Source organism: Erpetoichthys calabaricus, chromosome 9, assembly GCF_900747795.2.
Source record: "Erpetoichthys calabaricus chromosome 9, fErpCal1.3, whole genome shotgun sequence".
Classification (NCBI taxonomy): Eukaryota; Metazoa; Chordata; class Cladistia; order Polypteriformes; family Polypteridae; genus Erpetoichthys; species Erpetoichthys calabaricus.
Window position 1 is genome coordinate 190263990 of NC_041402.2, and position 17552 is coordinate 190281541.

The 17552-nt window shown below is 43.0% G+C and overlaps 1 protein-coding gene across 4 annotated transcripts in view; it reads left to right on the forward strand.

Annotated features, from left to right (window-relative positions):
- The window catches only part of LOC114657705 (pre-B-cell leukemia transcription factor 3), a 687635-nt gene that overhangs the window by 315151 nt on the left and 354932 nt on the right, over positions 1-17552 (forward strand). For all 4 annotated transcript variants that reach the window (XM_051932309.1, XM_051932311.1, XM_051932310.1 and 1 more), the window contains one exon: positions 8518-9176. In XM_051932309.1, coding sequence (XP_051788269.1) covers positions 8518-8610 — 93 coding nt within the window. In that variant the 3' untranslated portion in view covers positions 8611-9176. The remainder of the gene's footprint in view (positions 1-8517; positions 9177-17552) is intronic.

Below are 17552 nucleotides of genomic sequence, written 5' to 3' on the forward strand. Positions count from 1 at the left end.
AGTTTGCATGACCTCCATGTGCCCATGTGTCTGTCCTCCACATATGCCACTGTTCCGGGTTTGGTTAGTTGGCAACCGTACCCACCATCTCTGTCCTGGGATTGTTTCATTCTTTATGAGCAGAGATGCCAACCTGATCGTGAAAAAATACATACATGGTAGTTACAGGCAAACATAACTGGGAATCTGCAATGCCAACCTTAACACTTCAGGCGTAAGACCACACGTCCAGTGCCAACCACCAACACCCTATGTCACCCCATCAGTTCACCATCCTGATTTGGAAGTCACCTTAAAAAGAGCATCAGATACAAGCTCATCGTAGTGACGTACCAGTCCAAAGACACAGCACTGTACCCTCATACGATCATGGCGCTATAGTCACATGTGCAAGGGACGTCCAACAGACACAAACACGCAACCATCTGCTTTCAGAGCCTCCGATTCCAAATCATGGGCATGGAAGAGGGGCTTCTCCGCACAATTATATAGTGCCTTTCAAATCTATCTATCTATCTATCTATCTATCTATCTATCTATCTATCTATCTATCTATCTATCTATCTATCTATCTATCTATCTATCTATCTGTTATACAGTGCCTTTTCTATCTATCTATCTATCTATCTATCTATCTATCTATCTATCTATCTATCTATCTATCTATCTATCTATTATATAGTGCCTTTTATATCTATCTATCTATCTGTCTATCTAATGTTGTGATCCTGCCGACTATATTAAAATGAATATCTATCTATCTATCTATTATATAGTGCCTTTCCTATCTATCTATCTATCTATCTATCTATCTATCTATCTATCTATCTATCTATCTATCTATCTATCTATTATATAGTGCCTTTCATATCTATCTACCTATCTATCTATCTGTTATACAGTGCCTTTTATATCTATCTATCTATTTATCTGTCTATCTAATGTCATGATCCTGCCGACTATACTAAAATGAATATCTATCTATCTATCTATCTATCTATCTATCTATCTATCTATCTATCTATCTATCTATCTATCTATCTATCTATCTATCTATTATATAGTGCCTTTTATATCTATCTATCTATTTATGTCTATCTAATGTTGTGATCCTGCCGACTATATTAAAATGAATATCTATCTATCTATCTATCTATCTATCTATCTATCTATCTATCTATCTATCTATCTATCTATCTATATAGTGCCTTTCATATCTATCTATCTATCTATCTATCTATCTATCTATCTATCTATCTATCTATCTATCTATCTATCTATCTATCTATCTATCTATCTATCTATCTATCTAGTGCCTTACATATCTGTTGTATTGCACCCTTTTTCTTTGTGTATTGTGTGGCTCTTTTCACGACCGCAGGCGCTCTATTATAAGGTGTCTTTCACGTGTATCGTATATTTAACGTCCGCCTGTCTTTATAGCCCCATTCATTTCTGTGTATCCAAGATTGTCGTGGACAGTTGTCTGCCTTCCATTATATAGTGCCTTTCCTGTTGGCCTATCTTTTATAAAGTGTCTTTCATTTATATTGTCTCTTTCACTGACCTATTTCTTGTATTATATAGTGCCTTTCGCTGTGATTCCTCTGACAAGCAGTGCATGTGCGCCAGTCACTCTTACCCACTGGTTTTCATCACGATGCCCATTATAAACAGACTGGGGTCCTGTGACATTCTCTTTGCCGATTATCGCGGCGCTCATCTTCCTCTTTGCTGGACAAACGTCATATGAATGGAGCACGGAGGTGACAGTGACGCAGCCCATATTAGGGGTCGTCCCTGATTTGTCTCCATTATCACACACATGCAGTTTTATGGCTGGTGGGTCTGAGTTTTTGGGGGTCAGGGTCCACCTGAGGACTGCACTGTAATTAAAGATCCAGAGCTGCGCTGTCCCTAAGCTTTGACAAGACATGGAGGTGGCACTTGGAACGATCCTGCCCAGACACCGGGCGCTTTATTCAAGGCAGAAGTCACAAGCAGTGACGGTGTCTCCACAATAAACCCCCCCAGCCGGCATCGTGCCGACGCTTTCCAGTAATGCAGACGGATCGTTCTGATAATGAAGCGCATCAGGAATAAATTAGCATACCGTAACCTTTTCGTTTCGTGGACGCCGCCATGTGACAACTAGAGGAAGGCACGGCAAAGGCTAGCGAGCGCCGCGAGCCACTCGGAGTCAGGCCGCCTCACCCGAGCCTCCTCGCGACGGGCCTGCCCCGTCACTTCCACTCAGCGTCCCCCACCTCACGCGCCCTGCGCCTGCCTTCTCCTTCACTGACAGAAAAATATGGAGCGACAAGCTGTCTGCCACCGCCGAAATCTGATTAGACACCGACTTCAGCAACCGCCTCCATCGACTGAGACACAAGGCAAATTTGTTTCTGAGAGACTCGCATTGGCGATGCAAGTCTGATGCGAGGGCAGAGGCGGTGGCAGGGGTGCGCGGAGGCGGGCACAGGGCAGCCAGCAAGGACGGCGCTCGCCACTGCGGATGACAGCTCGCCGCGCCAGCGTCTGTGTGCCGATGGGGTGCGGGCATTGGCACGGGGTCCAGGACTGCTGGAAGGGGGTGAGCGGTCCTGGTGGGGCCGTGTGACTTTACTGAAGACCACAGACCGTCACTGCAGGGAGATGTCGGTTAGGGGGAGTGAAGGGCGCTTTATGGCAGCCACAGTCTGCATGTCATTTAAGTATTTCGGCCAGAGCTGGGTGGGTGGACACTGGCTCAGTGGTCAGGACCGCTGACCCTCCGCCCTTCAGCCTCTCAACCTGTGCTGAAGGTGGTCTACACAAAACACATGCGGTCTCAGGTCTTTTACATGTCAGTCTGTTTTATGTGGCCGCTTACATATCTGTGCCAATCATTTTTAATATCCATCCATTCGTTTTCTTCCATCCTGGGTATGACGTTAATCTGCATCCATCCCTTCATGTAGGCCCTCCAATCTGCAGGGAAACACTTGGGGGTTTGGTGGCAGAACTGGCACTCCTGCCACCATAAAAAAACTCCCACTGTTCCACTCCATCTGAACGAGTGTGGTGCTGAGGTGTCACCCGTCGCATGGCTGCACTCCTTGGGTCCTAATCTGGGATCCTGAGTTGGTTTGTCATGTGGTGGGTGCGGCAATGCGCTGTGCCAGGGCCTACAGCTCACCTGTCTGTCTCTCTCTCTCTCATGTTCTAAACTGCTCATGAAGTGTAGGGCTGGGGTGGGGGGGGCTATTTTGGCTGGGGAGGGTGTTGGGGTGTATAGTGCCTTTCATGCTATCTATCTATCTATCTATCTATCTATCTATCTATCTATCTATCTATCTATCTATCTATCTATCTATTATATAGTGCCTTTCATATCTATCTATCTATCTATCTATCTATCTATCTATCTATCTATCTATCTATCTATCTATCTATCTATCTATCTATTATATAGTGCCTTTCATATCTATCTATATATAGTGCCTTTCATATCTATCTATCTATCTATCTATCTATCTATCTATCTATCTATCTATCTATCTATCTATCTATCTATCTATCTATCTATCTATCTATCTATCTATCTATCTATCTATCGTGTTTATAGTATGAAGTGCCTTTCACATTCTTCTTCTTCTTTCGGCTGCTCCCGTTAGGGGTCGTCACAGCGGATCATCTTCTTCCATATCTTTCTGTCCTCGTCATCTTGTTCTGTCACACCCACCACCTGCATGTCCTCTCCCACCACATCCATAAACCTTCTCTTAGGCCTTCCTCTTTTCCTCTTCCCTGGCAGCTCTATCCTTAGCATCCTTCTCCCAATATACCCAGCATCTCTCTTCTGCACATGTCCAAACAAACGTAATCACGCCTCTCTGACTTTGTCTCCCAACCGTCCAACTTCAGCTGACCCTCTAATGTCCTCATTTCTAGTCCTGTCCATCTTCGTCACCCCCAATGCAAATCTTAGCATCTTTAACTCTGCCACCTTCAGCTCTGTCTCCTGTGCCACCATCTCCAGCCCATATAACATAGCTGGTCTCACTGCCATCCTGTAGACCTTCCCTTTCACTCTTGCTGATACTCATCTGTCACAAATCACTCCTGACACTCTTCTCCACCCACTCCACCCTGCCTGCACTCTCTTCTTCACTTCTCTTCCTCAGTCCCCATTACTCTGTACTGTTGATCCCAAGTATTTAAACTCATCCTCCACCTTCGCCAGCTCTACTCCCCTCATCCTCACCATTCCACTGACCTCTCTCTCATTCACACACATGTGTTCTGTCTTGGTGGTCCTACTGACCTTCATTCCTCTCCTCTCTAGAGCAGATCTCCACCTCTCCAGGGTCTCCTCACCCTGCTCCCTACTCTCACTACAGATCACAATGTCATCAGCAAACATCACAGTCCACGGAGACTCCTGTCTAATCTCGTCTGTCAACCTGTCCATCACCATTGCAAACAAGAAAGGATTCAGAGCTGATCCCTGATGTAATCCCACCTCCGTCACTCCCACCGCAGACCTCACCACGGTCACACTGCCCTCGTTCATATCCTGTACAACTCTTACGTACTTCTCTGCCACTCCTGACTTCCTCATACAATACCACAGCTCCTCTCTCCTCACCCTGTCATTTGCTTTCTCAGGTCCACAAAGACGCAATGCAACTCCTTCTGTCCTTCTCTAAACTTCTCCATCAACACCCTCAGAGCAAACATCTCATCTGTGGTGCTCTTTCTTGGCATGAAACCATCCTGCTGCTCACTAATCATCACCTCACTTCTTAACTGAGCTTCCACTACTCTTTCCCATAACTTCATGCTGTGGCTCATCAATTTTATCCTCCTGTAGTTACTACAGTCCTGCACATCCCCCTTATTCTTAAATATCGGCACCAGTACACTTCTTCTCAACTCCTCAGGAATCCTCTCACTTTCTAAGATTCCATTAAACAATCTGATTAAAAACTCCACTGCAATCTCTCCTAAACACTCCATGCGTCCACAGGTATGTCATCTGGACCAACGGCTTTTCCATTCTTCATCCTCTTCATAGCTGTCCTTACTTCCTCCTTGCTAATCCATTGCACTTCCTGATTCACTATCTCCACATCATCCAACCTCTCCTCTCTCTCGTTCTCTTCATTCATCAGCCTCTCCAAGTACTCTTTCCATCTGCTCAACACCCTCTCCTCACTTGTGAGTACATTTCCATCTTTATCCTTTATCACCCTAACCTGCTGCACATCTTTCTCAGCTCACTCCCTTCTGTCTCACCCACTGGTCCTTTTCTTCCTCCTTATTGTCCAACCTCTCATACAACTCATCATACGCCTTTTCTTTAGCCTTCACCACCTCTTTCTTTACCTTGCACCTTATCTCCTTGTACTCTTGTCTACCTTCTGCATCTCTCTGACTATCCCACTTTTTCTTTGTCATCCTCTTCCTCTGTATGCTCTCCTGTATTTCCTCATTCCACCACCAGGTTTCCTTTTCCTCCTTCCCCTTTCCAGATGTCACGCCAAGCACCCTTCTTGCTGTCACCCTTACTATATCTGCTGTAGTTTCCCAGCTATCTGGTGACTCTTCACTGCCACCCAGTGCCTGTGTCACCTCCTCCCAAAACTCAACCTTGCAGTCTTCCTTTTTCAACTTCTACCATTTGATCCTTGGCTCTGCCCTCACTCTCTTCCTCTTCTTGATCTCCATCGTCATCCTACAGACCACCATCCTATGCTGCTTAACTACACTTTCCCCTGCTACCACTTTGCAGTCTTCGGTCTCCTTCAGGTTGACTCTTCTGCATAGGATGTCATCTAACTGTCTGCATCTTCCTCCACTCTTCTACGTAACCCTGTGTTCCTCACTCTTCTTAAAATACGTATTCACCACAGCCATGTCCATCCTATTGGCAAAATCCACTATCCTCTGACCTTCTTCATTCCTCTCCTTGACACCATATCTACCCATCACCTCCTTGTCTCCACTGTACCCTTCACAGCATGCCCATTGAAATCCGCTCTAATCACCACTTTCTGACCATCACTTCATCCAACTCACTCCAAAAATCTTCTTTCTCACCCATTGCATGCCCAACTTGTAGGGCATATGCACTAACAACATTCATCATCACACCTCCAACTTCCAGCTTCATAATCATCACTCCGTCTGACACTCTTGTCACCTCCAAATCACTCTTGACATACTGTTCCTTCAGAATAACTCCTGCTCCATTTCTCCTCCCATCCACAACATGATAGAACAATTTGAATCCACCTCTGATCCACCTGGCCTTACTGCCCTTCCATTTAGTCTCTTCACGCACAATATATCAACCTTCCTTCTCTCCATCATATCTGCTAACTCTCTCCCCTTACCAGTCATACTGCCCACATTCAAAGTTCCTACGCTCTGTGCCACTCTATTTGCTTTCCTCCTCTCCTCCTGTCTCCGGACACGTCTCCCTCCTCTTCTTCTCCTTCTTCTTCTTCTTCAGCCTTTCACATTAACCTATCTATTTATTATATAGTGCCTTTCGTTTCTATCTGTCTCTCAATGCAACATCCTTCCTATCTGTCAATCTATCATACAGTGCCAATAAAATCTATTTATCTGTTATATAGTGCCTTTAACATTATATAGTGCCTTTCTATCTATCTATCTATCTATCTATCTATCTATCTATCTATCTATCTATCTATCTATCTATCTATCTATCTATCTATCTATCTATTATATGTTGCCTTTCATCTATCTATCTATCTATCTATCTATCTATCTATCTATCTATCTATCTATCTATCTATCTATCTATCTATCTATCTATCTATCTATTATATGTTGCCTTTCATCTATCTATCTATCTATCTATCTATCTATCTATCTATCTATCTATCTATCTATCTATCTATCTATCTATCTATCTATCTATTAATTATATGTTGCCTTTCATCTATCTATCTATCTATCTATCTATCTATCTATCTATCTATCTATCTATCTATCTATCTATCTATCTATCTATCTATCTATCTATTAATTATATGTTGCCTTTCATCTATCTATCTATCTATCTATCTATCTATCTATCTATCTATCTATCTATCTATCTATCTATCTATCTATCTATCTATCATATAGTGCCTTTCATATCTATCTATCTATCTATCTATCTATCTATCTATCTATCTATCTATCTATCTATCTATCTATCTATCTATCTATCTATCTATTATATGTTGCCTTTCATCTATCTATCTATCTATCTATCTATCTATCTATCTATCTATCTATCTATCTATCTATCTATCTATCTATTATATGTTGCCTTTCATCTATCTATCTATCTATCTATCTATCTATCTATCTATCTATCTATCTATCTATCTATCTATTATATAGTGCCTTTCATATCTATCTATCTATCTATCTATCTATCTATCTATCTATCTATCTATCTATCTATCTATCTATCTATCTATCTATCTATTATATAGTGCCTTTCATATCTATCTATCTATCTATCTATCTATCTATCTATCTATCTATCTATCTATCTATCTATCTATCTATCTATCTATCATATAGTGCCTTTCATATCTATCTATCTATCTATCTATCTATCTATCTATCTATCTATCTATCTATCTATCTATCTATCTATCTATCTATATGTTGCCTTTCATCTATCTATCTATCTATCTATCTATCTATCTATCTATCTATCTATCTATCTATCTATCTATCTATCTATCTATCTATTATATGTTGCCTTTCATCTATCTATCTATCTATCTATCTATCTATCTATCTATCTATCTATCTATCTATCTATCTATCTATCATATAGTGCCTTTCATCTATCTATCTATCTATCTATCTATCTATCTATCTATCTATCTATCTATCTATCTATCTATTATAAAGTGCCTTTCATATCTATCTATCTATCTATCTATCTATCTATCTATCTATCTATCTATCTATCTATCTATCTATCTATCTATCTATCTATCTATCTATTATATGTTGCCTTTCATCTATCTATCTATCTATCTATCTATCTATCTATCTATCTATCTATCTATCTATCTATCTATCTATCTATCTATCTATCTATCTATCTATCTATCTATCATATAGTGCCTTTCATCTATCTATCTATCTATCTATCTATCTATCTATCTATCTATCTATCTATCTATCTATCTATCTATCTATCTATCTATCTATCTATCTATCTATCTATTTTATATCACACTAAACTGATAAAGACCCCCAGCAGTCACCCTTGCGATGTGCGGGCAGAATCTCAGTAAACCTCGGGCTCCACTCTGATTTTTCTCTTGGCTTTGGGTCTCAGGGACGTTTCGGTCACTTTTGTCCCCTGTGTCCTGCTTGTGCCCCCTCTTTTCCATTTCCGAGTGGCACCTCCCAGCCTCTGTCTCTGGTCCTGACTCCCATTCTCGGGTGCTCATGTGCTTTTCTTTCTTTCTTTTTTCCTTTCTTGTGCAGGCCAATGGTGGATGGCAAGATGCGACCACTCCTTCGTCCGTGACGTCCCCGACAGAAGGCCCTGGAAGCGTCCACTCTGATACCTCTAACTGATCTCTTTTTACATACATCCATTCCTTAAGCTGACCAGGCTTTGAGTAGCACTGACTGAGTGACCAATTGGAAACGATGAATGGATTGTCTTGGAGCCAATCGCCTGGCTGCGTTTTACTGTAAACCTTCCCTCTCCCCTGCCGACCTGTCCCCCCCATCCTTTTGAACCCATTATGGTGCTCCAGTGCCCCTCCCCATCACTTTTCGGACACTCCCGATGTCGTCCATCTGATTCTGGGACGCCGCTGGACACGAGCCACACTGCCAGACCGAAGTGGACTCGACGCTGTCCTCCTGCCGGCCCCCACTATGCTAACTGTCCTGTCATTTGTAACAATGGACTCCCTCGGTGATGGCGCACCTCCTTTTTATTTGTGTGGGACGCGTCGCAGACTTGGACTGAGGCTGGTGTCACTGGTCTGGAGGGTCTCACCTGATTGATCTGTTGAGCTTTATGCCACCCCACCCATGTATATTGTGTTGGGGTGGGGTGGGGGGGCACCACTTTTGTAAAGCAGAGTTCCTCATTTTTATTGTTCTGGCTGAACTTGTACCGGTTCTTGAAGGTGGGCTTGGGCTGGGGGGGGGGGGGGGTGTGTGGGGGTGGAAGGTTTGGTGGGAGCCCCGAGTTTTACAGTAAGCGCAGTGAGCCGCCGGCACAGCAGGCCCACCCGCCTTGGGATGTCTTCTTCTTCTTCTTGTTGTATATAATGTAGCTAAAGAGTATTTATACATTTCACCAATCAGAACGCAGCTTTATTACCTCATGCAAACTCATAAACCAATAGAATTTCGACATAGCTAGAGTGTTCACTTACTACCTCTGAACAAGACCACACCTTAGCGTCGTTTCTTTCTAATCTTTTATTTTGCATCTTGTAATAAACTTCTTTGTTTTCCCTCCATGTAATCTAATGTATATTTTAATCTTTTAAAGACGATGTAGAGTTGCACAGTGCAACCTTTAAAAAACGAACTGAAAAAAAAAAACACAAGAATAGTGGCAGAAAATTCGGGCGTAAATTAACAAAAGACAGTGAGACTGTTGTAAATACTGACGAACATTTTGAATGTTGCTCATCTTGTTACTAATCCACGCAAAAAAACAAAAATAAAATAAAAATACAACGGACACGGCGATTAATCCTCGGAGCAGTCCTTGTCTGTCATGTGGTACAGGCTTCAGGATGGAGTCCTGTATCTCTCAGGCCCTGTGTGACGGGGCGCTTTATCTCATTCGGTTTTGGGGATTTTTATTTTCTTCTTTTTGTTTTTTCTTTTTTTTTTGTTTTTATTTTTTTTTTGTTTTTGTTTTGGTTTTTTTTTGTTTTTTGTATTGTATGCGATTCTGAAACTGAATAAGTCATGAAAAGATAATTTGTGGCAGTGATTCTAATGTATTCAAATGTTTCGTGTTACTTTCGAATTGGACTACACCTTGGATTGATGAGTCTTCCTTGTGGTAGTTGTATGTACTTTCAAACATGAATAAACATTTTCTTTGAGCTCTGCCTCTCGGCTTCACTTTCTGTTTTGGGGGAACAAATTCCAAATAGTGAGGCACGCCCACCGATCAAAAGGCGTCATTTAGGAAGATCCTGTCAAGTGTGTGTGTGGGTTTGTGTGTCCTGGCGAGGGCAACGTGTCAAGATGGGCTCTTTTATTGTGGGAAGGATTTTGAGGACACACATCCTTAAGGAGATCACAGATTCCTTTTAACGTGGACCCCCAGTTACAGCCTTGTGAAAAGGTAAGTGCAACCCAGAGAAAGTGTCAACATCAACTTCTCAACCAGTATATCTTCATGCATGCACTGCCTACAGATTAAGGCGATGCCCACCTTAATAAAAGGACAGGTGTCTCTGTCTCTGTGTGTTCACTCTATTATTCCAACAGATGGCACATTACAAACATTTGTCGTAATGAAATACATTGCATTGGTCATTCCAACAGATGGTGCATCACAAACATTTGTCATAATAAAATACATCACATTGGTCATTCCAACAGATGGTGCATCACAAACAATTTTCGTAATAAAATACATTGCATTGGTCATTCCAACAGATGGTGCATCACAAACATTTGTCATAATAAAATACATCGCATTGGTCATTCCAACAGATGGTGCATCACAAACAATTTTCGTAATAAAATACATTGCATTGGTCATTCCAACAGATGGTGCATCACAAACATTTGTCATAATAAAACACATTGCAAACGTCATTCCAACAGATGGTGCATCACAAACATTTGTCATAATAAAATACATTGCATTGGTCATTCCTACAGATGGCACATTACAAACATTTGTCGTAATAAAATACATTGCATTGGTCATTCCAACAGATGGTGCATCACAAACAATTTTCATAACAAAATACATTGCAAACATCATTCCAACAGATGGTGCATCACAAACATTTGTCATAATAAAATACATTGCAAACGTCATTCCAACAGATGGTGCATCACAAACATTTGTCATAATAAAATACATTGCATTGGTCATTCCAACAGATGGTGTATCACAAGCATTTGTCATAATAAAATACATTGCAAAGGTCATTCCAACAGATGGTGCATCACAAACAATTTTCGTAATATAATACATTGCATTGGTCATTCCAACAGATGGTGCATCACAAACATTTGTATTATTAAAATGTCATGTTATTTTCTAACTCACTTAATCCAGACCAGGTTTGGGGGGCTGTTTTTGGGGGCTAGAACTTATCCCAGCTAGCACAGGGCACAAGGTATGAACCAACCCTGGACATGGCACCAAACATTCGTTAGCAATGAAATGCGCTGGATTGATCATTCCAACAAATGGAACATCAGGAACATTTGAAGTAATTCATTTTATTGCTACAAATAAGTGTCTGTGTTTATGTACCTGTGTGTCCGTCTGGTAGCTACGTCTCTCCCATTTCAACGGGTGGCGCATTACAAACATTTGTTGTAATAAAATGTGTTGCCTTCCAAAAGATGGCACACCAGAAACATTTGTAGCAATAAAATAAATTGCAGTGGTCATTCCAAATGATGGAGCATCACAAATAGTAATTGTAGTAATAAAATGTCATGTGATTTTCTAACCTTTTAATCCAGACCAGGTTTGTGAGTCCCAGCTAGTGTAGGTCATTAGATAGGAACCAGCCCTGGACATGGCTAACATTTGTTAGCAATAAAATGCATTGGATTGGTCATTCCAACAGATGGTGCATCACAAATATTTGTCATAATAAAATACATTGCATTGGTCATTCCAACAGATGGTGCATCACAAACATTTGTCATAATAAAATGAATTGCATTGGTGATTCCAACAGATGGTGCATCACAAACTTTTGTACTAATCCATTTACTACTGCAAATGTTTGTGATGCGCCATCTGTTGGAATCACCAATCCAATTCATGTTATTACCGAACGTATTATAGAACACTTTTCAAAAGACTGTGCACTGCAAGCATTAAGACTGCAAGGTCTACATTGATGTCCACCTGTTTTAGATGGGTAGAACAGCAAGTGCTTGAATAAAAACACAAGGAGGGAATGCTTGTCTTCTCAATCGTGTATTCAACAGAAATCTCGATAAGATGCAGTGGTCTGCGGGGGGTAAGTATGCAAGTCCACCAATATTGGGGTTTGTTGGCTCACATTTTCTTGCTTTTGTTTATGGCACTATCTGTTTGAGTAATGCTTAAAGGTTAAAGCTTACTAAAGCCTGGCATCCTATGGGTGCTTTTGCTCTATTAAATCGCCGAGGGCTGATAGCCGAGTTCCTGTCTCAGTTTGGTGAACTGTGGTGAGAGAAAGAACAAACTCCCAACAGGACGGTCATAGCTGGGTGAAGTCAGGAAGGCAGTGGGCTGTAATCCTGGGTACAAGTGCAGTGTAACTGTGAACTGTAGCATTGTGTGAAAAAGTAAGTGCCCCCCAAACCCGGAGATGATTGCCGTTCTCAACATATTTGAACAGGCTAACAGCATCTACAGATAAAGGTGATCTGCTTGAACCAATGGCACCTCATCATTAAATGAACAAAAATGCCTGATTGTCACGTGGTAAACGTAAGTCCACCCCCTTCAACTATCAGCACTTTAAATCCAACCAATCAGAATCAGGCAAATCCTGATGAGGTGCCCATGATTAGACCATCCTTAGGGAGTCTGCAGGTGGACCTGATTGTCTCATCTGAATTGCAGATTTCGAGGCTCTGGTGTTCTCTTCGCTACCGTTCTTTATTATATTCTGTAAGTGCCTTGAGCATGGGAAAGGCGCTATATAAATAAAATGTATTATTGTTATTATTATTATCGACACGTGTGGTGTGATCATGCCAGGGTCAGAAGAGCTCTCTGAGGCCCTCGGAAAGAGGTTTCTGGATGCCAAAAAAGATGCCCACATGATTTTAAATGAACCGTTCCACTGTAAGGATCATCGTCTACAAGTTGCATAGATTTCCAGGCCTGTCCATCCTAGTAAATTCGTAAATTATATAAAACGGGGTCTCTAAGAACCCCCTAAAGTTTTCGTGGGAGGACCGGCAGGTAACTCCTGGGAAAGGTTGGTGTGAAAATGCAGGCATCTCCAATCAGAAAGAGATTAGCACAAATGTGACCCGCGTGCGAGGTGTGCCAGGAAAAAACCTCGAAAAGAACACCAGAGGAAAACTCCAGCTGGCAAGCAAAGAGCGGGCCTTCTGGAACAACGTGCTGTAGAGAGCTGAATGGCCACAGCAGCAGTAGACACGTTTGACAGCATTTTTCGAGAGGAGAATGCCAACTGTGAAGCGTGGCAGCGGTGGTGGAGCCATTCTGGTTTTGGGCAGCCCACAGTCATGGAGTCAGTGCTGAATTCTTCATCATATCAAAGTGTGCTTGAGTAGAATGAGATGCCATCTTTCTGAAAGCCAAAGCAGGACCAGAAATGGAGCTTTAAGCTTGATAATGGCCCCAATCTATGGAGGGGTGGCACGCCAAGAAGAAGTGGAGGGCCCACGGGTTGGCCAAGTCACCATGCTGATTGGAATCCCATCAAACTGTTGAAATGCCAGAAAACACCCACCAGAAAGAAATCTGCATGGAGGACTGGACAAAAATGTCACCGAGTCGATGTCACAGACTGGAGGGCAGATTTGCAAACAAGACATCAATCATGTCTGCTTAAAGGGGCAGCACCAGCTTGTCAGGCCAAGGCTGGGTTTTGTAACTTTTTTCCCCAGTTGTTGATATTTTTGTTGGATGCTCGATCGAGGGGGGCCGGTTTGGCTCGTATTTTTGTTCACGTGTGTCACTTTCATCCATAGTGAAGATCAGCTCCGGCCCTGTTCATGTATCTTGAGAAAGTCCACGATTTCCATGGGGGGTATTTACTTTTTCACAGGACTGTTTCTTCGCCGCTCACCACGGCCTGGACCACCAGCTCTCGTTTGTACAATCTCATGGTGATGAAAGCTGCCGACAGATGACTTGATGGAGGGACGGCTCTGACGCTCTGTCACCAGAGGAGATGACGTCGGATTTGGGAGCCTAAGTTTCAAAACATGCCAGGCAGTCAACCAACGAAGCCCCCATTTGTTTACGGGCATCGTATGTTTCCTGGAATTGCTGGAGGAGCCGATGGCTAACGCGATGAGCCGAGTGCCATGGCGTGTAGTCAATGTGACAAAATTGGTTTAATAAGGGACGACTTTTCCAAACCCAAAGTGGCCAGCAAGCAAACTGTGTGTGTAATTTGAACAAATGCGTATGGAATTAGAGCCCCTCTTATCCAAAGGAAGACGCGTAATTGACTCAGACGATGTGTTAGCGGCGTGTTAGTGGTGGACGGACATCCTCAGTGAATCATTAAGGGCATCCGGCAACGTTGCTGTCTTCATTTGATTTACCGGATTTGAAGAGCAGGCTTTACTCCTTCTCAACTGCGGTGGCCAACCTGTGCGGTGGTCCCATTGTAGCCGGGGCTCTGACCGGAGGAGGCCTTCATTCTGTTTTTGTGTTCTTTTATTTATCTGTCTGTCATCTTGTCATGTCTTTCTGCCTTCAAAATGTCAGGAACGTGCGACTAGGGAGCATCTTCATGGATTTGACATAAGTGGTAATGCCACCTCTGAACATGAGAGGGCGCTGTTGACAACACCAGTCCCACTGGACGTCCCACCCCTTCTGCCCCAGATGGGCATATCAAAGAAGGTGAAGTCCAAATCCAGCATTTGTTTGTGGGCTTGCTGGGCTTTACACCAGGCTGCAGGATCAGGGGGCACTACCCCCTTTGGTTCAACATGCGGAGAACAAAACTAGCGATGCTCACCATTGGTGGTCACTCCCTGTTTTTATGGGAATGCCTCACGATTAACGATGTCTAGAGATGGAGCAGCCACTGGAGGTCGGACTTGAGAGGACTTGTGTGCGTGTGTGTGTGTGTTTGTGTACATGCAATTGACTGTAGGTGCGTGTAAGTGACTTTAAGTGTGTACTTGTAGGTCTGTGTGCACATGCGTGTGCGTGTGTGTGCGCCTGTGTGCGTGAGTGTGTGTGTATGAGAATTTGGGTGTGAGTGTGTGTGTGTGTACATACAAGTGACTGTAGGTGTGTGTCCAGGATGGCTGATTTAGCATCGCTAGCCCACCTAACCTGCACGTGTTTGGACTGCGGGTGGAAGCCAGAAGGCCATCTAATAAAGAACACACCCAGTAATAGACAAGTGAAAAAGAGCCCACGTGATCGTCACGTAGTGTCATTTATTGAGTGACAGCAGGCAGTGTGTGGCCACTAGTAGTGGCCAGGCCTGTCCCCCTCCCTGGGTCACCATGTGCAGCTTACTTCAACTGCCGACTTTCACATTGAAGATAAAAGAGGATCACGTGTGCTTAGCCTGTAAAGTGCCTTGGTAAGGCGCTATATAAAAAGTTCATTTCAGGCTGGATGGCCAAGTTGTAGAACTCGAGGTAACATGGGTGCCACTTCAGCCCCTCCTGTGGCCTATAGAAGGCACTATATATATAAATAGTATAATCACCACCGTGTGACTCTGAGCGAGGCTTGTCACCTCTGTTCTAGGACAAAGTGCCTCGGCGTGATGTTGACTAGAGCAAGGCACCATATACATCTTCTTTCTACCAATTGCTTGAGCCACTCGTTTTCAAACGGGGCAGACGAAAAGTTAAAAGTCTCAGCCTGAGATACATCTGGAGCAGAAACTGGAAGCTGCGCTATATAGCGCCTTGAGTGAATCGTACGCCTGCATGCACTCGGTCCTAGTGCCTCCTCTTTGTTTAGAAGGCCCCCCATTTTCCTTTTCATTTTTAACATTCATTCAGATGCTCAGTTGGATCATTAAGACGTTCAGGCATTCATTTATAAAAATGTGTCCTTTAGTGTCAATTAATATTGTCACACTTTTGGGGCAATTATTATGGACTGACTAATTGAGGGCTATTAGACTGGCCTCCGAGGAGAGCCGCTTTTAATTTGCATGTTTTCTAATGACCGGACCGTATTATTCATTATCCCATTCAGACAGGCGCTGCTCACGAAGTCTGAAAAGGACTTGAGGGGAACAAAGGCAAGCACTCGGTGGGCTCGGGAGACCACAAAAATAAGGGGATAAGGAAGAAGTGAAAGGTGCAGAAGGGGCCTGCGTGGGGGTCCATCTTCTATTCAGCAGGGCCCCCTCTACAGTTCTGGTCCATTCCAGGTGTCAATCAGCTTTTGACCGAATCCCAAACGGTGATTGAAGCCACTTAAACAAGAAGTATTTGTGTGGGTGGTCCAAAAAAATCAAACTGGCTGTTGAATTTACTCTAATCCAGTGTGGATTAGAGAGGCAGGTGTAGGCAATGCCCATAGGGTGAGATTTAGGGGGGCACAGAGAGGGGCATTGGGTCCAACAGTCACTCCACCAGCATTTCAGAAGAGGTCACCTGTCTGAAGCAAAGCATCTTCAGGTCCAGCCAGTGCTTGGGTGGGAGACCATCTAGGAAGAGGTGTTGGCAAGGCCAGCAGGGGGCACTTACCCTGTAGTCTACATGTGGATCCCCAATGCCCCCAGTGCAGTGATGGAGACACCATACTGTAAAAACTGTCACCGTTCTTCGGACAAGGCGTAAAACCGAGGTCCCGACTCTCTGTGGTAATTTAAGATCCTTCGTAAAGAGAAGGGGGTCTCCTGATGTCACCTAATCATCCCCCTGTCGCTGATTGACTAATTCTCTCTCACCTCCTCATCACCTGTTAGCTAATGAGTGGTGAGCGTACCGGTGTAATAATGGCAGCCGTCTCATCATCCAGGTGGGTGCTGCACATTGGTGGGGGTTCAAGTGGCTCCCCTCTGTCTGTGTAAAAAACACTTTGAGCAGCGAGAGAAGCATCATGGAAATGTAAAGAATTATTAATATTATCTGTTGGAATGAAAATATAATGAATTTTATTACTACAAAATACATTCCAATAGATGCTGCACTGCAAACAGTAATGCTGAATACGCTGAAGTCTGCGTTGATTACTTAGATTTCAACCCTTCATAGATGGGCAGCACAGCTAAATAAATGATAAGTGTCTGTGTGTCGTTCTCATTGCTGTGTCTCTGTCATTCCAAAAGATGGCACTTTACAAACATTTTTAGCAATAAAACACAAATGCATTTGTCATTCCAACAGATGGTGCATCACATCTATTAACATTGCTTTTTCAAATCCCATACCAAATGGCATGTAAAAGTGACATATGCATTGTCTTTGTCATTCCAACAGATGGCATATCACAACCATTAACTCTGCTTTTGCCAATCCCCTGCCAAATGGCATATAACAGAGACTTGTGCATTGTATATGTCATTCCAACAGATGGCACATCACAACCATTAACACTGCTTTCACAAATCTCATACCAAATGGCATATAACAGAGACCTATGCATTGCATTTTCTATT